The sequence below is a fragment of the Struthio camelus genome, chromosome 1, assembly GCF_040807025.1.
Source record: "Struthio camelus isolate bStrCam1 chromosome 1, bStrCam1.hap1, whole genome shotgun sequence".
In the NCBI taxonomy this organism is placed as follows: domain Eukaryota; kingdom Metazoa; phylum Chordata; class Aves; order Struthioniformes; family Struthionidae; genus Struthio; species Struthio camelus.
This window is the reverse complement of record NC_090942.1, coordinates 177,591,389-177,614,776: the sequence shown is the minus strand read 5'-3', so window position 1 is coordinate 177,614,776 and position 23,388 is coordinate 177,591,389. Positions and strand designations below refer to the sequence as shown.

Sequence of the window (23,388 nt, the reverse complement as noted above, 5' to 3'; positions counted from 1 at the left end):
ACTTCTACGCTACTGATGACGATGTGAAGTTGATAAGCAAAGTCACGCTTTTCCAACAGCTGGGCAGAAAATAACCCTAAAAAGATCTTCTCTAACACTGAAGTAGCAACTAAATTCCTGACAGAACCACAGTTCAAAAACCACTGAAACTAAAGCATACCCTATTTTTATACAAGTTACTGGGAAGATGACTCCTTTGTATTTCACACCTCAGCTACTGAGAAAGGAACATACTTGGAAGGACCTTTTCTATTTACCTTAGTCACAATCTCTTAAAAACAAACTAAAAGAAAAACAAAGAAAAGGAGAAAAAACAACCTTACCTGGGTAATAATTTTCTCCATCTGAGGCTGAGTCATGTCTGGAACAGTGCTTTTAAGAAAATCAACAATATTCTCAAAACTCTCACATCCCATTATAGATGTTTCTTGACTGCTAAGTAGGCTCAGTGCTACTTTAAATATGACTTCTGTTCCTTGAAGGAAAATAATATCTAAAAAAGAAAAACATTAAAATACCTTGAAAATAAGAGCTTAAGTAATTCAGTAAATATATATTTGATGGGAGGTTTTTTTCTTTTTAAGCAAACATACTGCAGATTCATTTAGTTCAGGAGAAATACAGTAGCTCTTATTTTAGCAGGAGAGTAAAACAAAGAAAAACATTTTCTGTCATCTTATAGATGTAAGAGTGCATTAAAAGAAAGTACTATATGCTGAAAGTATCGTTATGCCTGTAAGTTATCTGCAATAAGCATTTCATTACTGTCTACTACACACTATAGACTTAACTGCTAACTGTTTTTAAATTCACCTATGATTACTGAGAAGTGGATCACAGCCCAACTGTGACAGCCCAACGTACTGACATTTCTCTCTCTCCCTCTCTCTCATATTTTTTTAAGGACTGGCTTCTGCCTGTAGAAATAACCATTTCACTTCCAATGCCAACTTCCGATCATTGGTAACTTCCAATACCAATCATACTCTTCAAAATCCATAGTAGCAATCATACTGGCTATAACTGAAGTCCTAAACATATACTTGGAGGTATAATTATGTCCACATGGGAAAAAAGTCCAGGCCTTGCTGAAGCAAGTAGATACAGGCTGCATTAAAAACTAGAAACACGGTCACAGGAATTAGAAAATCTGTCTCAACCACAGAGGTGGACTTGCAGCTGCTGAGGTGAAGGCAGAACATAAGCAAGTCATCACAGCTCCTGTGCTGTTGGCTCGGTCATTCAGCCAAGAGCAGGGCCACACTACTGAATAACCATGCCTTCCCATACCAACACTGCTAAGCTATCCCCAACCCTAATCTGGTGTCACGGAGTAGCACCAGGACACTGATAAGACATTCATCTCACTTCTGAACCATTTCCAAAACTCTCTCTTCTCAACTATATGATGCACATTCGAGCAGCAAAAATATACATATTTTGCATGCACACAGACAAATACATAAAATATACATTATATATATATGTAAGTATATATTTTGAGATTGGTAGACGTTAGCCACCTCTTACTGGTATGTGAGAGGCTCACAAGACACTGAAGATGCAGGGATCCAGAGCATTAGGCTCTAAGACAGCCTGTTGACACTGCAGTTTCAAAATAAAAACATGCCTTGCTCCGGTCATTTACAGAGAAATGAACACTGACCTTACTCACCCTCAAAACGAATTTTCCAAATTCAAAGCTCACTGAAGCAAGAAATATAGCCAAAAAGCTATGAAAAGTACTTTAGCCTTGGTGGAGGGAGGGGGAACGGGGGGACAACACAAAGAACAAAACCCCAAACAAGTCCAGAACGCAATAATCCTGCTGAGAAACAGACACAGAAACCATGTGTTCACCCAAAAACAATCAGAAAATGCTTTCTGTAAAAGGGAAAACTCTGGAATGGAAAAAGCTCTAGGTGAAAAAAAAAAGTCAAAACAAAACACTCCTTCAGTAATAAAATATACAATAAACGTCAGACTGAACTTCTTACGAAAATGCAAGTGCTTTGCAAAAACAGAAAAATAAGTGGAAAACATATCTGATTTAAGAGGAAGTACATGATATGTCCTTCTACTTCCTAGATGCATGTCTGAATGTAGTTCTAACTGCCCCGCAACAAGCAAGTGCTTCATTTCTAGTGACTTGATTAACTTTGCAGTTCTTATTCCCAATAAGGAATACAAAACCAAGTAACTGTCATCCTGATATTGCAAACACTACAAGGTACAATAGTGCCTTGTACTATTTAAACTTCTTTACTGTATTTAAACTTCTGTACTAGATGCTATCTGAAGAGAAGAATGCTTATGAAAATTACTGAAATGGAACATGAAGCATGCTTAGACTAGGAACCTTCAATATACGCAAACACCTGAAACAGCCTTTAAGTACAAGTTTACTTGAATTTTTATGAGAAAAAGAGATCAAGTTTTTATTACAGTTTACTGAAAATTAGCACATTCTACGTTTTTCTTCATTATGTTAAAGTTCAGTCTGTAAGTTCAACAAGATGAAATTGTCTACAGGCATAGATAGAACGCTTGAACTGTTATATACATTTATGCCAAAGTTTTTGCTGTTCACACTTTAGAAGTCAAATCTTGGCCAATAACAGACATACTTAATTGCTCAAATTCAATGTTTCCAGGAATATATGTCACTGTTTTCTTGCCTTCCTCTCTGGAAAGGAGCTGACATCCCACTCCATGAGGAGTGGTTCTACTTGCCACCCACAACAGTCCCCCAAATGGCACTAGGAGGTAGAAAACTATTCCCTTGGAGTTTGAAAACACAGACAACATTGTTCTGCTTATTACTGCCATAAAGTAGGTAGTCTTTCTTACCAAATACTCTGGCTACAAATCCTAACGGAAACTGAGATGCAAACAGTGTAAGAAACCACGGTGCAGCATAAAGACTGGGACTGATTTCATTCTCTTCAAGATGATTATAGAGGTCTCTGTGATAATCATGAAGAAGCCTTGACAGCTGATACATCTGAATCTACAATACATTGGGGAGAGGGGAGAGGAGGAAGAAAAGTTCATCTTTACTCAGTTTTCCAAACCATTCACATTTTACTCCAGGAAAATTAACTTCAGTACAGATGGCACTGTAAAACAAAGCATAATTGCTGCCTAGGGCCTTGGGTGGAATCTACCCACACATAAATAACCCACCTCCAATGAATTAAAATCAACACACTAGTGAATAATACAGAACAGTTTGAATATGATCATTAATGAATGAAGTATCCTTTAAGTTCAGATTCAAAGGCTTAAGACAAGAAGGTATATATTGATCTAATCTGGCCAGCAAGTCAGAACTTGGTCTTGTGGCAATGAAAGCAAAAGTATCCTTTCCAAGTAATGCAGTTTTCAAGATGCCAAAATTCTCAGTTACTGAGCTGAAATATTTCTCGTCTAAGTTTACACACTTCAGCTTTCACCCTTTGAATTTTGGCCATATCTTTGCTGTATTTAAGACTCCTCCGCTGCAATCAGCACTTTAGGCAACTGCTGCACACACATCCTGCACTAGATGCAGTGAGTTAATAGGGGTGTACCAAATATGCATTTCCCAGCACATCTCTCCAGCAGGACAGGGCAATTTAAGATACTGATGCAAGAAGTGCTGCTACATAACCTGTCAAAGGTTGCAAAGCAAAGTGGTGAAAAGTTGATACTCATTGCTAAAGACACCCTTCTCGGGCAAATTATTCCCTTGTAATTTTGATGGTTTATGCTCCGCAGTAAGTCAATCCTAGCACAGAGTGACGTTTCTCTCAGAAAGCAGAAACTGAGAAGCAGGAACATATCGATTACCTGTCAGGCCCAATTTTACTGTCAATAGTGCCTAATGCTTAACATGAATTCATTCCTCAATGATAAAATGACTTATCTAGTTACCTTTCTACTTTTACTGGTCATGATCTTTCCCTAACACAGGTTGACAGTACTTGAAACTATTCATCTATCAGACTGCAGCACCCACAGACTGATCTTTTCTCTTTCAAACAAGTCAGCTAAATTTGCACATGCATTTGAGCCACTGCTTTAATGGGCAAAGCTACCAGTCAAGCACAGTTTGAAGAGTGCTGCTATGACCCATATTTACATAGGAAACTAGAATGCCACCACAGAGGCAGTAAAACAGCTACTGGATGGGTTCATTAAACCAGTTACTGGGTGGGTTTGTTATGAACTAAGGAACTAGATTTCTACTTTTTTTCTAGACAACTTGGCATTTATAAAGGCAGGAAGCTTTTTTTAATCCTAAATAAATATCTACATTGTTCTTCTGCAGGACAGAAGTTAATTCTATGTATGGCTTTGCTCATGTTTTAGTGCTGTGTGTGCGCTCTAATCCTGTTAAAAAAACAAAACAAAGGATTTAGCTTTAACTAGATCCTCTGGCTAAATCATCTTAAATAGTCCAGTTTGTCTTTAGCAGACAAAACTCGTACTGTTGTCTAGAATAGGACAACTGCCTAGGAGCCAACCATGGGCGAAGAGGTCACCTTGTTTAAAGGGCAAACAGTGGTACAAGTTGTAAACGTTCACAAACTTAAAAAAAACACTTTCTTCCTAAGAGCATCTGATGAGGAATACTTCAGACTCATTTAAGTCACAATGAGGAAATCCTGAATATCTGAATGCCCTTGAAGCATCATAAATTACTGAAAGAGTCTACAACTGCAGTATAACATACAAATGGGCAGTTTCTTGGGGAAAAACCACATATCCATGTGTTTATCACATTTGGACCTTCACTGGTTCAGAGTGTAATTTATGGGGCAAGGACACAGGAAAGACGTGGAACAATGCTCTTTATGGCTTTTCACCTTTAATTCACCACAACAAATCAGTCATGGCATAACTAAATACCTAGTGCATAGTGAAATACTCCCCTAAATCATTTTTAAAAGAACTATATACAATTTCTTTACCTAAAAATCTATTCTACTGTGCTGGACATTTGCAAAATGAGTACCTAAATTACTGGTCAAGCAAAGTGGATGGAACACCCTCCTTGCAAATTTTGTACTTAATTGTAAGTGTGTGCTAGGTAGGGAGCATGACAAAAATTGAGACCTTTGTAGCTGCCTCTTAGTATCCGCTTTCGCCACTGTGAATTACAAGCCTCAATTCAGCAATGGTATTTCCCTCTGTAATGCTACAGGCTTAAGAGCATACAGTTATGTAAGTCAGCAGACAGTTGCATTTCAAGGTGCAAGATTCCTCAAACTTGAAACCCCACAGTTTGCACAGATTTGAAAGGTTTTCTGTCTCCCTCCTAAGAGGCCTTAGGTATCTATAGCTAACTATTCAAAGGCATATATTGATCATATATTGTCATATATTGATCATATATGACAATAGCCCCAAGTAGAAATACCCTGTGGAGTGTATTGACTGGCCACTGGGTGGCACTATTGATTTGACTTGGAGTTAACAGGACAAAAGATTTAAAAATCTTCTACATCTAAGTGTTTATGTACTGAAGAAAAACAAAAACACACTTATTTTTAAACATTGCCTATATAGATGCAAGCAGATAAGAGTTTTTTGGAATAAGGAAGGGAGAGCAGCAAGGAAGAGAAAAGGAAGAGCAAAACAGCAGAGAAAGCAGAGTTTCCAAACCAGAGATCATGGGGACGTGTGACAGGAGAAGTCTGCAACTTCTAAACTTCTTTAATTTGCTTGTCACACCCTCTTCTGACTCTGAACTTGCAAAAAAGCAATACAGGACAAGAAGCTTCATAAGCCCCTGAGGAATACAAGCAACCACCGAGAACTTAAATCTCATTCAAAATTTTAGATTGCTTTACAAGACTGACTTACTTGTAGTGACATCATGTCTGGCCTGTACTGCTTGCGGAAGCCAAGGTCGTACATGAGGAATTTCAGCATTTCAAAGGCTTGCTCCTCACTCATATGTAGAAGCAGCACTCCAGCTACAAAGCTGATACCTTGGCAATAACCCACTTCCTTGTCCAGCAAAGAATACGCTTTCAGGAGATTAAAGAGCGAGAGCTGTCCTGCTCCCAGTTGGGTAGAAAAGTAAGGATGGGTAGGGAACGTCCGCCCTGGTGTAAAGAGAGAGTAGTTGATACATAGGTCTCCCCAGGAGAGGAAATAACCTCATCAGACAACCAGATTTTCTCTCTTCCCATAGACCTTTCACATGCAGACCGACTTCAGTCAGACCAGTCACCTGTTCAGAGGACACTAAATGGCATAGGCAGAACACATCCCCACAATATAGAAACCACTGTTTTATACAGCAACACCCATCTCCAGCAATAGATTCAATTAAGATAGTCATGTTTCCACTCAAAGACGCATGAAAAACCTCTCAGCCACACACACATACACACACGTACCTAGATCTACGAGGATGGCATGCTGCTGAGCTGTCAGTTGTTTCAGTAGCTCTTTGTAAGAGATGTCAGGAGGCTGTTGTTTGTTTGGCAGTCTGTGTCTGACTCGATGCTGCACAGCCAAAAATTGCCAAATTTCTCCCCGACGACTTTTTGGTACACCTGCAGGTCAGACAGAAAACAAAAGGCCTAAGCAGGGGTGTATTTTTACCACTATAACACACAAGAATTTGCTTTGTGAAGTCCTTTACAAGCCTGTCACAATTTGGCATAACCAGCCCGGGAGACACCTTACAGACAGACAGCTTCAGGTGTTGTCTGCCCCACAGTGTGTTCATTCAGTAGCCACAGTTCAGTCCCATGCACTAAACATTAACTACATATTTAACATAATTAAACTAAGCAGTACACTGTGCAGCTCAGGTACAGACACCATTTGTTTTGCCACCTCTGAGTTGTCAGCCTCCAGCAATAAATGACACATGATTATAGGCAGAGGACAAAATGGCAGAGAGCAAAACGGCCAAACTAAATTCACGGGTGTAAAAACATAAGGAGGTCCCTCTCCTCTTCCTCTTCCTGAAAGGCTACCAAATGAGTGTTTACCCTTAGAGATGCACAGAATACAAACGTTCCACTCAAGCGTAAGAGCATTAACGATCTGTAGCATAGGAAAAGCACAGAACCACTCATACTGAAACACAGCCTTTCTCTCCAGTCATTCAAGCACTTGTGAAAGTACCACCTAGATTAAAATACTGTTTTTGAACTTTCACATACATCCCCCCCCCCTTCAATATCTGACACACTCAACTGATTTTTGGAAGTCAAAAGAAATTATCAACTCTGCTAATGCATAGTATTTTGCAATTAGAAAGTAAGAGGAGCACAAGTTAGAAAAAAGCATCCCCTGGCTCCCAATGCCAAATGGCAGTCTGGCAGAAGATACAGCTGCAAGGTAAGTAGCTTGGGAACCACCTCATTATAGTAGCTTGGGTAAATAACAGGAAACACCTTATTTCTTCCATTGCTTTTTTTGGAAACATTTTAAACTTCCCTACCACACCATAGCCAGATTACACTGATACATGATCATTTTTCAGCACTTATAACATGGACAGGAGATTACAGAGAGGAGGGCACAGCAGAGCAAGCGGAATATACGTCCATGTGACACTGACAAGGCCCTTTGGCTGCCCTTCTTCTTATGGCTAGACCACGGGAAGATCTACTTGAAGCCAAAATGCCCTGGCCTTTCACTCAAGGAAGCAGAATATTTAAAGATCACAGTCTGCACTCAGCAAGTTGTGGCTCTTCTGATTCTCTAAAGCATGGCTGAGATTCCTTCATGTATTCGTATACAGTCTGTGTTAGACAATGCAGCCCTGCCTTTCCAGCGAGTAGGTGAGTCAGAGGACCTCAAACGCGCAGTAAAAGGAATCTTCATAGAGCGAAGATCAGAAAATCGTGGTTTTAGCTGCAAAATCTCCTACTTCAGTCCTAAACGTAACACACATGGGGATAAGATGTTACTCTCAGGCGTCAACAACTACTTATGTTTCTACGTCACTGACTGCAAGTTTTGGACACAGTAGAATCTATTTGATCTTTCACACTAGGAGATAGGTGCACTTACAAAAAGAAGGTAATTTCTTAGTGATTTTGTGCTACTGGGAAAAAACGTACTGCTGGCAGATTTCCCTCAGCATCAACAGACAACATAAAATCTTCAGATTTCCTAGTTAAAAGCCATCCTACATAAATACCTTCTTTTAAAGTGGCATGAATATCTTCCATGTCACATCGGATTTTGGCTCTGCAGTTTAGTAACTTCTTATCCCAAACATTGATGACATCTTTCTGACACGGTGTACCAACTTCATCGTAGTCCAGTTTGACTTTTCTTGATTGGAGCTCATCTCTGCTTGCTAGAGCACAGAAAATAAGGGAAGAGAGAGCACATGGGAAACTAAAACATCAGAAAAGCACAAGAGATGTCAGGAATGCAAAAACAACTCAAGTTAGATACATCTATCTGATAAGCTGACTAGGCACAAATACACCTACAATTCATCAGTTGACAGCTGAGATGGGGCCAGCCTTCTGTCATAAGACGCTGCAGGGAGCAATTTGACTTCTATTGCTGAGCTGTGAACATCAGGAATTCATGAAGTACATGAGCCCTTTTTTTTTTTTAAGGCTTGGGGCAAGAAGAAAAACCCACTGTACACTGTCAACCCCCTCTTCACCACATGCGCTGCGGCTTTCAACTGCGAAAAACACCTTTGATAATTTTTCTCTTGTTTATACTGAACATTACAATGGCTTTAGTATGGAAAGTCCCAAATATATGAATGTTTACATTAGAGATTGAGGCAAGCAATCTACGTAAGTCTTGTAAAAATTATGGCCTGTATGATAGGCTTCATTCTGGATATCCCTTAAGAGATCATAAAAGCTGTTGGCACAGCTACTTGGCATCATCAGGCAGACAAGCAGTATGGAATGAAATATCCAGCATGAACCACATGCAAAAAGGTACATCTATGCTTAGCACAGAACACATGTTCCTGTACACTTTAGAGGTCTGCTGTATAAGACTACTTGAGGCAAGGAATTTATTCCAGGGGACTAACTTTTTCTGAAGCAGAATCAAGGAGTTACTCTAAAACCTCATGAAGAAGCAGCTTTCATTTCCATTACTGAGAAGTGAGCTGTGGTAGTTATTTTATTATACATGATATGCACGTAGTAGAACACTTCATTTCCTCATACTACTGGCGTATACAAACTGGAATCAAGACCTGAATGTGTCTTCATTTACAGAAATAGGTCTAATAATCATTGGACTAAACTGTGTATTTCACAGTATGATCTCTGAAAGCTGCAATTGAGTTTATGCCTCATTTGCCATGATCTGTGCGAGCCATTCAGTCCTTGAAGAAAATTCCCTCCTCTCTTCGTACAAGAGTACGCCCCCCCAACGCCTTTGGAATAAGGCTGATTCTCCCTCACACTCGTGCACACTCATGTCACTACACAACCTGCAAAGCGGGAACAGACAATCAGCTCCTCACCTAATCATCTTACTTTGGATATAGCCAATACTGAATTGATTAGTAAGGTCCATTAGGACCTTACCAGGAATTGATTAGTTGGAAAAATATTTCCAAGAGTTGTATGTTAAACCAGTAAGATACTATTTTTTGAACACTACAGGAAGCCTTGCCTTCTAGATGCAAGTAATATGCAAGGTGCTGTACATTTCCATAAAATCCCTGCGGCGCATGCTTCTCCTGCTACTACTATGCCAACTTCAGTTGCTTGCAGCCATCCCTGCTAATGCTTTGCCTAGCTCTTTCTAAGTGGCCTGCAACGCTTTACAGCGATTATATTTTTAAGTGATCTACTGTAAAAAGTAGCTTTTAGCTGCTCAGAAAAGGATTAAGCAAGGTGTATGAGATTCACAAAACCTACCTTCTGTAAAACAAAGAGCTAATAGTATTCAAGTCTCCTCGACAGCAAAAGGAAGAGGAAAAAAGGTTCTATTAATATTTTATAAACAAAATCAACAAAACAATAACAGAAAACCATTGAAAACCATTCAACAGCGACTGTAGTCTTAAATCCGTCATATACAGCTGAATCAATACACAGCTAGGAATGAGGCTTCCAGTAGAGACTTCAGCCATTTCTGTTACTACATTGGCCATTCCTGAGGTCTATGTTTATCTACAGGTTACGACACACCAGCCACGGCCAGAATCCAAGCACTTGCTCAGCGCACATCAGCTCTGAGGATGTGCTGTCCATACAAAGACCCGTGTCAGCGTTACAACAGCCCGCAGAGAGGAAGCCTAGAGACAGATGTTAAGAAGGTTTACTTCTCACCCTTAGAAAATAAGGTGATGAATCTGGTTAGCAAGGGCAGATTAAGACAGCACCAGTTTTATTAGCAGTGCTTAAGATCCTGTGTGCAAGAGTGCAGATGTACTTCTGGGAGCATAAATGAAGATGTGGGCTAGCAGATGAAAACCACGGGTGGCCATGGTTCTGAGTCTCCACTGCTGACGCTCGTTTTTGTGACGAGTGATCAGGCATGCTGAACTTCTTTTCTTCAAATCAGTTACAGAAGTAAACAACTTACAGTTGAGGAACTGGGCTAACTTTAACTGCTTTCAGTATCTTCAGCCACATGGGGAGCATACGGAAAAGAGTTTGTCCCTCAACAGCTCATACCATCAAAGAGATCAGTCACTATGGCAGAAGTCTAGCCTCCCCACCCCACAATACAGATTACCATTTGCTAAAACAATACACCAATATTCTGACTGAAGCAAAAGGCTTCTCTGCAGATGTTCTCTCTGAATCTCAGGGCTTTCCATAGATGTATGTATTAACAGGGAGATATTGCAGAAAAAGTGCACAGAGTAACATGCTACATATGTACGAAATGTATTCAAGGATCTATGCTTGCAGGGACATGAGAAGACATATCATGCTATTTTTTCTTCCTCCCTCTACCTTCTCGGAAAGGACCAGTAAAGAAGGAAAAGAGTTAACTGACCTTTACAAGACCATGATATTTTGGATGAAGAATCAGACTACCATATAATGTGGTTATATGCCACACAGAAGAAGATAAGGGTAGCATTTGCAAAAAAGGTATTTAAAATTCTAACTTACATTGAAAGTCATTAGTCTACTGTACTCAAACTTTATTTACATACTGACAGATACTACATTCAGTCTTTCATTTGTATGAGTCTTGACTAGCCATAATAAAATGTCTTAGCCAAAAGTTCTGAGAGCTGACCAGTTAGCATGGCCAGCTTCAGATCCCTCTCTAACAGGACTGTTTTCAGAGTACAGTGCTCATCTTCTTTAGAAAAAAAAAAAAAAAAAAAAAAAAAAGACTTTTTCGACATACCTTGAGTCAGTTACTCAAAAATCTTATTTGGATTGAATTATTTATAACTTACTACTGTGACGTGGTTAATGAGGGACAAAAGAAGTCTAGTTAGAATTGCCACATGCTCTTACAGTGCCTGATATTTGTTTGAGTAATTTGTGGCTGGGCTGCAAAGGATTGAAATGAGACACAGAGGGTAAGGTCCACCATTCTTAAATGTTCACACAGAACCTATTTTCCTGACTCCACTTTGTATTAGAATTCCTTCATTTCGTCAGCCAAAACATATACATATACTGTAGTGACTTACGCCTAACAACATTTTCTCCTTTTACCAATCTGGCATGCAGAGGAAGAACGTAGTAAACTAAGATAGGTCTATGCAGGGAATTAAAAAAGAAAGAAAAAGAATATTTGGTAATATTTTCCGGCAGCATTAACCAAGAAGTTACAGAACCACTGTTTGAGGTACCCAACACCAGGACAATTTTCAGTGTCTGACAGCAGAATCTGTAATGGTTTTCAGGGGAATTTTTTTAAATAGCTAACCTTCCAGCTTCTGGTTTTCTTTTTCCATTCGAAGCAACAGAATTTGCTGATGGATGGCTTTTCTCCATAGACTTTGTAGTTCTTCCGAGTTCTTCCTCTCTTCACCTTTATCTGGGACATCTTCGCTCTGCAGTACTAAAACTAGAGGGTCCTCCTCCAACGGTGGAGCAAGAGGTGATAATGGCAACAACTCTCTTCCCTCATGACCATCTGCAAAGAATCAAAGAGCTATTACAGGAAACAGACCGTTTGACATATCATGAATAGCTATGTCACAGCAGAATGGAAATAGCTGTCTTTCAGCAGCGAAGCACTCGGTGCAAAGCCAGAAAGCGCAGCTCAACAGTGGAGAATTTTGTTTTATTCAAGTGTTAGGGTCACCCAGTATTTCAACACCTTCCCCCCCCTAACTTCTTCTTAACTGCAAACAGGCATTTATCCATAGTCTTGTCTACAGCTGAACATGTTTACTGTCATGATTTACCACAGGCTGTATATGAAAAGTAACTTTTTCCATCTGCTAAGCTGCAGGATAGGGATATAGAACTTTATGGTCAGTACATATAGAGTTTGCCATCAGTCTAGAGTTCTCAGTTCTACTAATGGCACCATATTCAAAATATATCACCATTTCAGATATTTCAGAGGTTTCCAGCTTACGGGACCTAAAGCTGTTAGAATTATTAACCCACTCAGGAGGCACTATGTACAGTCCAAGGACAAGGCAGAGAAATGACCCTGTTTGCTGCAAACACTGCTATTACATAAGCAGGCTAGAGTAAAAACTTGCTGTCTGGTAAAGGGGGTATCTTTGTGAGCAAAAGGCAGTTTTTAGTGTCTTTGCTATCTGTGCAGGCACAGCAGAGAGCAATTCACTTGATTTTGATGACTGAATCATCTGTTCAAAGCAACAAAGACCTAAAACCAACTGAGCAAAACATATCTGTAGCGAGGTTTTTGCAAGAACGTTATACAAATCTGACTCCCTTTTTCCTTCCATATTTTTACATGTTACAGTTTTATTTCAGTAGTAACTATTCAGTAACATCTGCTTGTTTATTTTCTTTAAAAACACACACAGACCTGGATGCTGCATCCTGGAAGGAGATTTATTCATAGGTGAAGCCACCCGCAGGAATATTCTCTGCCGCCAGGAGATGCGGCGCGGTGTGAGCGCGGCCCCCACAGCATTTAGAGACTCACTGCTGCAGATAGTTGGTGTTCTTTTCTTTCCCTCCCCATCACTGAAGGAAACAAAAAGCAGACAAGGTGATCAAAACAAGTCCGCCTTTGGAGGAAAAAGAAAAAATCTTTATTAAACCTGTCTACTGTACAATAAAAACTGCAGGAGCATTTGCTGGAAAGCTTTAGAAGGCAAGGAGTGCTGTGTGTGAGCTTCACCTTGAGTACAGAAGTGCCTAACTATTTTCATGTAATACAGTGCTATGAAGTTTGCACTATATACCACCAGGAAGAATTCAAAGCGTTCATACAGTGCTCAGCTGGAAGCTCAGAATAAAAGCTAAGCTTTTTTGAAAAGCTAAGACGTTCAAGCAGAGGAAAAATGAGCTGTTGTTTAGTCTCTAAAATAGACAGCAATGGGCTTTGCTTTGCTATATATCAGTCTTACGGGGTGATCTGATGTAATACCTCTAAAAATGCAGATGTCTCTTGAACGGAGCACAACACTCCATTTAGTGACATTTTAAACGGCCTGATGAGCTCCATTTCATTGGAGATAACGTTCTGGTCTTCTCAGGCAGCCTTTTTCCTATGCTTCAAGAAGTTTTCTTCACTTGTGCAGATGGGACCAAACGTCCTAAGTTCCAGCAGCATTTCCAGCTGAAGGAACAGAGCCTTTGCAAACAGGCGGAGGCTCAGTCCCTACCATGATGAGCTGAAAGAAACTTATCCCCAGTTGCCCTGTAGAAGTAAGTTTACACAGTAACTGTAGTAGTAACTTATGTTGCTGGAAGAAGCAAGGAGAGGTTACAGAGAAGCTTTGATAGGAGGTCACAGGGAAGGTTGGCTAGGAGGTCACTTGAAGAGGACACCAAGCATGCCTCTACTGCCTATTGCCAGAGGGAAGGACACTCAGCCTTCATAAGTAATTCAGCCACCTTTAAAGATATTGCTGTATTCTGCACTCGTAGTAGTGAAATAGGTTCACCAGTCTAGTATATAGCAATGGGTACCTTCATCACCTGCCACAAATCCCTCCTCCTTGCAACATCCAGAGCATGCCGCACTTGGATAACTTCAACTCATCTGGAACAGTTACAAGCTGTTTTTTTGATCAAGCCTTCAGACAAAAAAAAACCCAGAAGTCACCTGTGGCAGCAACAGCCTGAGACAGCTAGAGAACACACCACCCCTAACATGACACGGACAAGCTTTCACCTCTGAAGTGGAATTATTCAGCTAGGATAGACGTTAGGAAGTGACAAAAGAAGAACACACACATTCTACGCAAATGTATTTCACCACAGGCATGTCCTTTTACTTGAAGGTGTCCTCTATTCGATAGGGAAGCCCTCTGTGAAGGGAGGCCCAAGGTATTGCTGTGGTTTGCAGTACCCAAACTGAAGCAAAGTCTCGCAGACGAGATGCTTCATTGCAAGTACTGCAACAGCATCTCAGTGAAATCCAGCATCCTTCCCTGAAGGTGTTAGGTTTTTATCTATAACTGTAATTCTACATGCTTGGGAAGTCTGCACCCTTTTTGCAATGTTTTCTCCTAGACTGCAACCAGTTGAGGATTAAACAGGTGCCCTTCAAGATGTGTAAAGCCAGCGAGGAACCTATTATCACTACTCACAACTAAGGGCTTCTTGGGAAGACAGCATCAAATATGGCGAACTGCGTCTGCAGCTTTATCATTCTTCACATGCAAAACTAGCGTAATCAACACAGCAGCAATCACACTCAAACCTTCATACTGTGAAGAACTTCCATGCTACAGAACATCTCTGCAAAGAGTCAGATGAAAGGAAAGCCCAGAACATCAAGTGTTCCCTATGCTTTTAGAGGCAAGGCTGTCATGGATGATCAGTCTGCCAGCTGCTGTCAAGCTCCCTGCGTTCAGCTTGCACAAAAAGAGAGATCTGCAAATGAGCCAGACTACATTTTAGTAAAGTTTCAGCTACACCAGTTTACCAACCACCTTGTCCCAAGCAATACCTTTTACATCAAAGACTGGCGTACTGAGTGATAATCCACTTGGAAAGCTGGAATTGATCTTTTCAGTGACCAAAGTTGTCCATATTCTAATGATCTACAACAGCTACCTGACATCTGTAAGCCCCAGTGAGCAAGCTGAGCTAGCTACTACACACAGGTATCAGACCCCGCTTCCACACCCAGACAGAGGAATAACCGTGTCCTCAAGTTCACCTCCACAGAATTAGGCACCTTACCTGCTTTCCTGTAAGAACACAACCACAACCTGGATAACAGACAGCCTGAACTATTCACTACTCCCGATTTAGTTTCTGCAGTGCTTCAGTACCCCTTGATACTATTAGTAAGTGGCCTGAATAGAGCCCCATGTTTCATTGACCAGAACAGTGACAGAAAATCCAGTGCCGACCTTCTTCAGCTAACTCTTACACATTCTGTGGGGGAAGAAAAAGAAAACAGAACCAAAAATTACTGCTTGTGCTAGGTAAATATAGACTACAAAACTAATTTTCAATCTAGAGCTGCTCTTTTCAAAAGGTATTTCAGTGCAACAGCTCTTAGGAATAAGGAATTGAGTTTGGCTGTATTAACGCTTATAACTCATGTTTCTATAAATAACGGTAATGAAGCTACTACTCAATATATTTCAATTCTTACACACCACATATTAGCACATAAAAACTAAATCATTCCAGGGCTCGCAAAAACAGAAGCTACTTAACAAGGGAACGAAAATTTCATTCCTACTGCTTTGTACAAAACCCCACATTCAGCTAATGTGCCCCTAAAACAGGCAGACATTCCTGTGAAAGGAGTTCAATTTACAGTAATAAAACTTGCAGGAAAGTCAGAATAAGACGGTGGCTATTTTAGGCTATGGAACTAAGCTGTTTAGGTCATTTGAGTACCAGAATTTACAGTGGGATGGATTAGTCATACGTGCTACTTTGTGAAGTGTATAAAGCACATAATTCTGTGGGCCTCTATTTCTGTTGTCACACCTTCCCAACCAAAATTCCCCAACGTTTTGAGCAACCTCGGCTAATCGCTTCCTCTTTCAAAGAGCTGACTGATGAGTGAGTAGAGGAAAATGTTTTCAAAAGTCTCAAGCACACTGCTTGCCATATTCAAGAGAAGACAAGGGCAACTGTGAAAACAGATTTAGGAAAGGTACAATAGAAAAGGAGTAAAGAAAGTTTTTCTTCTACATTGGAATTAGGAAAGGGGGGGGGAAGGGGGGGGAAAGAGAGCCCTAACTTTAAATCAGATCTGAAGGTACAAAAATGCACTACAGAGCAAAAGCAGAAAGAAATCAGCACAATTCTAGTGTTGCCTATCCTACAATGAAACGGGTTCAGAAGCTTGGTGCAAAAATATGAGAGTTACCTCAATTGCATATTCCTCCACCTAAGTAGACCTAACTATTTCTCGTACCTAAGCTTAACTGGATGGCTTCTGCTCTTGATTGTACTGCATGAAATCAGATTACTTCAGGTTTTAAGCTAGCCGTGGGGATGTTAACACCCAGCCTAGGCAGGTGCTTTTCTCAAACTAAAAGCCCAGTGGCACTTCAGACAGTTTCTCTGGAGGGGCAAGAAGGAAAGGATTTATAGCTGAGCATTAGTTCCCAGCTCCCCCCACAAGGAAGAAATTTATTAACGTAAGCAGGAAGGCTACAACGGCAGCTCCAAAATGACAACAAAAAATTATGTGGAGTCCAGTCATTGTCACCAGAAAGCAGAGATGAGTTTTCACTGCCTCCCAAACTGCGCAAACAGCTTTCCTATCAGGAAACTGATAGCAAACTTAAAATATTCAGAAGGACAATTCCTAAGAAGAGTCCATAAAGGCCCTGTTCTGACAGCATATGGGCTTAAATATCTACATGAGAAAAGTTTTGCAAGGTTAACTAATGGAAATAGTCCAAGCGTTAATTGCAGTTTGCAATGGCATTTTTCTCTTCAAGAAAAAGTTGCTACCTCAAATTCAAGAGAACATAAAACTGACCTATAATCTATGGATTGTACAATCGGGGCAAGGCAGAGAACGAGTATTTCTTTGGTTTTACAGTGACATAGGCATCAATAAGAAAAAAAATGCAATTATATACTACAAGTTACTGTCCTACTGCAATCTACCAACAACTGAGCAAGATTAAATGTATCAAAGCACTACAAAAGAAGAGATGATAACACGCAAAGTCTTAACTACAGAAGAGATTAAAGAACTGAACTGCAAACTAGGACAAGCAGTCCTAGTAGTATGAACAAGTAGTCCAAGAGAGGAATCCCTGAAAGTAAAATATTTCTGCCATCAAAGTTAAATAATGTATTTTGCTTACATATTGTCCCTGTTTTAATCACTTAACATATCTCCTGCGCAGCTCTGGAAAATTAGTAAGTGTAATATTCTCCATCTAAGATGAACACATTTCAGTCCAGGTTTTGAAGAACAGTGTTTCTCCAAAAAGCTACTGAGCCTACACTCCTGACCAAATAAAGAAATCAGAATGCATCAATCAGCTTGTATGCAATACAGAATGAAAAGCTAGAAATCAACATACTGCCTCAAACATTTCAGTCTGCATTTACAACCTTAAGCAGTTATGAGCAATAACTCAAATACTAATGAGTATGGATTACTAATCGTTTAAACTTTCTAATCTCAGATAACTACAATTCAAATCACCAAAACACCACCACATTTGCTACTCCATCAGATAACGCTTACTATGAAGATGAAGATGAGACAGGTAGTAAAAAAAAAAATCTCTTCATATTACAGACATGCTTATTACTTGATTTCATTTATCTAAATTTCTTTTCAAATCTGTCCTTCAAAGTGTTCCCCAAAGACTGCTATTCCAAGAAATACATAAAGACTTCATTACACATGAACTCATTACACAATACTTATCTGAATTATTTTGCACTTGAATCCATGCAAGCCTACTGACCCAAGAATAAATGTTGCTGCTCATGCCAAGGTCTGCATTTCTTTCCAGTTTGCATTCTTTTCAACTTCTTCTTTTGATTGCTCTAAGTAGCTATTGAAACAACTCAACCTACTTTGTAATTTGGAGGCTAAGATGGTACAAAATCCCCCAGACACCAGTACAAAAAGACAGCTAGTATTTCAGTTCCCAGGACTTCAGCTGGCAGAAGCCTATATATGTAAGCCTAACACATGAAGTATTCCTCCCCTCAGGGAGGAAGAAAATCTAGTTCCCATTAGTTTACATGTCCCATTGGTTCTCACTCTTGACATTTATCTTTATTCTGAATGATTACTTTCCGCTATTTTGTTTAAAGAATTTTCTCAAGTATTCTATTTTCTGCATGAGAAAGGAAACTGTTTTGAAAAGGCTACCTGTTCAAATTTAAGTGCTGGTAATTTAAATTATCAGTGCATAATGATGCAATGAACAGAGACAGCTGGGGCTAGTCAAATCTATCCTGTAGGTCACTCCATTTTTAAAGGTAAAGTTATTTTTCTATCAAATCAGACACTTCCAAAGGCCTAACTTTCAAGAGCAACTGTAGAACAAAGGCAATAATTCCTGAAGCTAAAAAAACAAGATTAAAAAACAGCTTTCCGGTTCCTGATTATTTCAATGTCGGCCTTTTTTTTTTTTTTTTTTTCTAATCCTTCCAAGTACTCGTGTTCAGTATTAAAAACTTCATATGACACTTGTCAGAAATGAAGATCATGTGCTCCTTTTCTGCTCTAGAGTTTTCATTTGAGCAATAAATTATCACTGCAGTAAAACTTTCTCCAGGTAAGTTTTGAAAGCATCTATTAATAGTATGTTGATAGACAGTTTCATTATACTGTTCACTCCTTAAATCAGAAAACTTACCTGGAAGAGGGAAAAGGTTGATACAACATCTAAGCAGTGATTATTAGAATTAAAAGCACATCAACCCAGCCTGCCCACACACATTAGGAAAAAGAAAGAAATGTCTTTTCCCATAGTGAAGCTAACCAGAGAGTAATTTTTTGCCTATCTTTAGCTAGGCAAAAGACAGACATTTAAACCTGACCTAGTAAACGAGGCTCCCTATTTAATGACGGTCAAGAGACTTTTAAGGTGTGTTTCATCCTTTCTAAATAGAGACGTTCCCACTGACTGGCACAATGCGCTCTATTAGCATTCATGAAAAAGGCAGATAAACAGGCAGGACCAGCTCTGTAAATGTCAGAGCAATAAAGGAGAATCACTTTAAGCAACTGTACCCTAGAAATGCCTACTGCTCTCCATTGACTGGCCAAGATGACGATCTCTGTGATCAGGCAAGAGCCATTGCACCCTACATCTCCAACACCCTATCACCTGTTTCTGAGTTTCTGACTGTATGGCAAATTTGATGCAAATGCAGTTTCAAATCATCTTATATATAGCAGTTAATACAGAAGAACAATTTGTAATAAACAGAGCTGATTTTTAATGCACTACTCCCCAAGTGACCCTGACATGATGGAGGGTATTTACCTAAGCCCATCTGACCGCTGCAAATCAAACATCTTTCTAAAATGAATTCTGACTGAAACTGGCTCTGCTCCTCACATCGACGTTCACCAAAACGCCACGAAAAGTTGCATTTGTTTTATATGTAGTCTCAAAGCTATGGGATATGGGAAGTCAGACTACCAGGAACTCCCCAGTATGTTGTTGGTGATGTTGCATGCATAGTCACCATCATTCTTCTCAAAGAGGAAAACGCACTGAAGTTTTAATTAAGTTAATAACTTAATTAAGACTTAGTTAAAATTAAATAACATGCCTTAACAGTCACACAGTTTACAGTTCTTCATCTTTCAAAGGACTGCCATACTGCACTCAATGTCACTTGCTTTACATTTACACAAGAACGCTAAGAACACCTCATGTCGAGCCTAGCAGGGTAGAATAGGGTCCTCTCAGGGAAGAGGAGCCAAAGAAAAAAAAACACCACATACAATTTCAACTTCCTCTTATCCATAAACGTGATGGCGTGACAAGGTACCTTCATCAACACATTTGCAAGCTCAGTCATGGAAAGTTTTAAAGAGCTTAACTTGCAAAACAACCACCAGTGGGACAATATGCTTTATTCCTCACTAGCCAATTCAAATAACAGTGGGATTACGTGAGTGACTGTCAGCAGCATATAGAATTATTCATTAATCCCTTCTTTCTGACTACGTTTGTCATATTTACTTCCCTAACTTGAACCCAACTAACTGCCAACACTTCACCCTTGGCTACTATAATTTGCCCGTAGTGACAGTTTAGGCTCAGTTGTTCTCAGTAAAATTCATAACTAATGAGACTGCATTTTCACACATGCACTCTCAAGATAAAAAGAAAAAGCAATTGGAAAAAAAAAAGAAACAAAGAGGCTTTGCACAAATTCAAGGTTAAACAGTTCCTGAAACCTGCATACTATGGAACCTAAATAGCAATACGGTTTTCTTCTGGGAATTGCTCCTGATTTGTAGATTTTCCTAACCTTACAGTTCAAAATACCACTATAATGAAACCCAATATCTTGAGTAGTGTGCATAACCAACAAGAAGAGTAACATCTCAGACGTTTCAGCTTGGAATTAGGTGGCATTAGAGCACAGTTTTAGTACAACGCTCAGCACCCACACTCCCAGTTCCAGAAAGCTATGTTTAATGGAATTCAGCTTCTTGTACAAACGGATCTGGGAATTGGTTCAGCTTGCTGTCTGCTAATGGAAGGGAACACAAAGTTGTAGTGAAACACAAATAAGAGGTAGACTGTAAAGGCAGGATATTTTTCCCTCATTTCTCTGCACACCTCTAAATCCAGTCACCAATTTCTTAACCTTCCACTTTAATAAGCCACTTACCAGCTGCTTACTCTAGTGTTACTGCCATCTAGCATGGGCTGACAAACCTAGGCATCCCTTCCCTTATATAGCGACTATTAACAGACAGAAGCTTTAGAAGCTAGGTGATATTCAAAGCTTACTTGTTCACTGGATGAGATTTCAACCTCTCTTCTCAGATTTCAAACACATGCAGCATGTTACCTATTCATTTATGTTTGGGTACAAAGGTAGGACAATGTAGACAGTGGTTCCATCTCAAAATTGTAAATCGTTTCTAAGAGTGGTTTTGGAAAGACTTCCTAAAGTTTAGTAAATAAATGATTGGTTTACATTATCCCTCTATCAGGAAGGAAATCTACACAATTTACCATCTACTTTTAAAAAGCTGTGGGTTTTAGCAGGGGGTCCTTCCAGTAACGCTATGCAGTCCAACTCCTGTAAGAGAGTCAGCTTATTCCATGTTCACGCAAGTTTATTCTGCTGGAAGAACATGAACTGTAGAGTCCTCCCACTAGCAGTTTTATAATTGTCTCTGCATTACAGTTTTTGCTGCATGCTGTACATCAGCTACAGATCAGAGGCCAGAGACATTTTAAATATCAGTGAAATCAAGATGGGATGCAGCGTGCTTAGACAGATACATACTTTGTACCTAGTCGTTCTAACCTGTATACTACTAGACATGACTAACCCAAACTGTACAGAAATGCCACCTTTAACTCAATTGCCTCTCATATTAGTTTGCGTATTTACATATTTCTTCACAGTCTGTCCTAAAAGAGATTACAAGCTAATCTGAGTGTGTTTAATGAAACTGCATTCTACCAGGTAGAAACATTTCTTATGGCACTCCTAGAATGACTTCCACACTCACCTCATACAACTGAAATCCCCAGGTATTATAGTCCTGACAGGTCCAAAACCCAGATTTCATCAACACTTGTTGTTGTTAAGAACACAATCTATTATTACTTTTTCAGGGAAGGATAGGCGAAGCAGTCACAAAAGCACCTATTACAACTGCATGGGATTTTCTTGAGAACGATTTGGGGAGAGCCACGTTCAGCGATGAAGAGTACTAGAAACCAGAGAACAGTTCAGCCTATAAGGACAGGCTGAAGATGGGGAAAAATTTTGTCATTAAAAAAAGTATGGCCACACCTCACTCACTGTAGGCCCACTTCAGAGGAAAAAAATAAATAAATACAAAACACCACCACCACCACACACTATAAGCATTCGCTCAAGCGGAATCCTGAAATAAGGCCAGATGCTTAACAGTCTTTCACACTGATGTCAGAAAACTTCTGCATGTGCCACTCTCCCCTTTTAATTTGAAGTTATTTGTTGATTCTCTCAAAACAACCCACTGTGTCAGCCTACTAACGTGGTATTTCCCCTTCCCCATGCACAGACATCCTGTGTTAGTACTGTACTCCCTTCACATTGTGCTTCTCTCACTTTCACACGCCAGTGATCACAGCAACACATGCTGGTATACATTCAGCACAGAAAGCATTACATTGGTGTAACACTCCTAAAAAAAAAAAAAAAAAAAAAAAAAAAGTACATTTCAAGTGACAAACCAACGCAGCAGTTTTGCAACACTGCAACAGCAATAGGATGCAGCTACTAGATGTCAGCAGACATGCCTCTATTTTTAACAGCCTTTTTCGGTCAAAAAGCCTGCTCGCTCGTTTGCGTCACGTACGTAAAGTCTGTTAGAAAGGCAGCAGCGCAAGGCAGGGTGGGAGAGATCACGTGTGCTGCGCTGCACTGGGGATCCCGAGTCACACGCCAGTGGCACCGAAGAACCAGGCAGCAGACACCGCTCTCACCTCCTGGAGGGGTCATTTTCTGAGTGCTGGAGCAACCTTCCCGAGCTCGGGTAAAAGTTTTTCAGGAAAGATGGGGTAGAGAGAGAGGAAGGGAGACCAGGTGGCGCAGATTCACTCTCATTGCGAGAGCGCCGAACCCCCGTAACAGGACTGTGCAGGCAATAAGAGAACACAGCAGATGTATCAGAATGGAAATGGAAAAACAAGACACCCAAATTACAAATACTGGTCAAATGCCTCCTTTTGGCTTACAGTAACTTTGCTTTCCAGAAGATAAATTGTACCAAGTGCACTTCTGGACAGTTTCCTTGATTACATTGATTCTACTATTACACTCGATTTCTTTTAAGGAACATTTTAATGACGTTGAAGAACAGGCAGAAGATTTCTTTTTTTTTTTTTTTTGGTGTTATTTATTCTCAAAACAATTCCGGAAAAAACAAGGCTCTGAGGTGTCAGAAAATATCCTTTCAAACTTGCTTCCTAACGTAAACCACCTTGTTTTTAACCTTCAGTTGTCTCTTGTTTTTATAAATAACTTAAGTGCATTGCTAGAACATGTTGTAAAGTACTGATTATTCAAATGTAATATTTTGGGGTAAATTTTTCAAATTTTTGTTACGTATTTAAATGAAAAAAGATCCTCCCACTACACAGTTAAACATTACCTAACAACAGTA

General features: G+C 39.8%; 1 protein-coding gene across 2 annotated transcripts in view; it reads right to left on the bottom strand.

Annotated features, from left to right (window-relative positions):
* The window catches only part of TBC1D4 (TBC1 domain family member 4), a 109,325-nt gene that overhangs the window by 4,314 nt on the left and 81,623 nt on the right, over positions 1–23,388 (bottom strand). For both annotated transcript variants that reach the window (XM_068929634.1, XM_009680154.2), the window contains exons 11-17: positions 12,934–13,094; positions 11,851–12,060; positions 8,156–8,317; positions 6,393–6,551; positions 5,851–6,095; positions 2,851–3,010; positions 324–493 (exon numbers count right to left, since the gene is read on the bottom strand). In XM_068929634.1, coding sequence (XP_068785735.1) covers positions 324–493; positions 2,851–3,010; positions 5,851–6,095; positions 6,393–6,551; positions 8,156–8,317; positions 11,851–12,060; positions 12,934–13,094 — 1,267 coding nt within the window. The remainder of the gene's footprint in view (positions 1–323; positions 494–2,850; positions 3,011–5,850; positions 6,096–6,392; positions 6,552–8,155; positions 8,318–11,850; positions 12,061–12,933; positions 13,095–23,388) is intronic.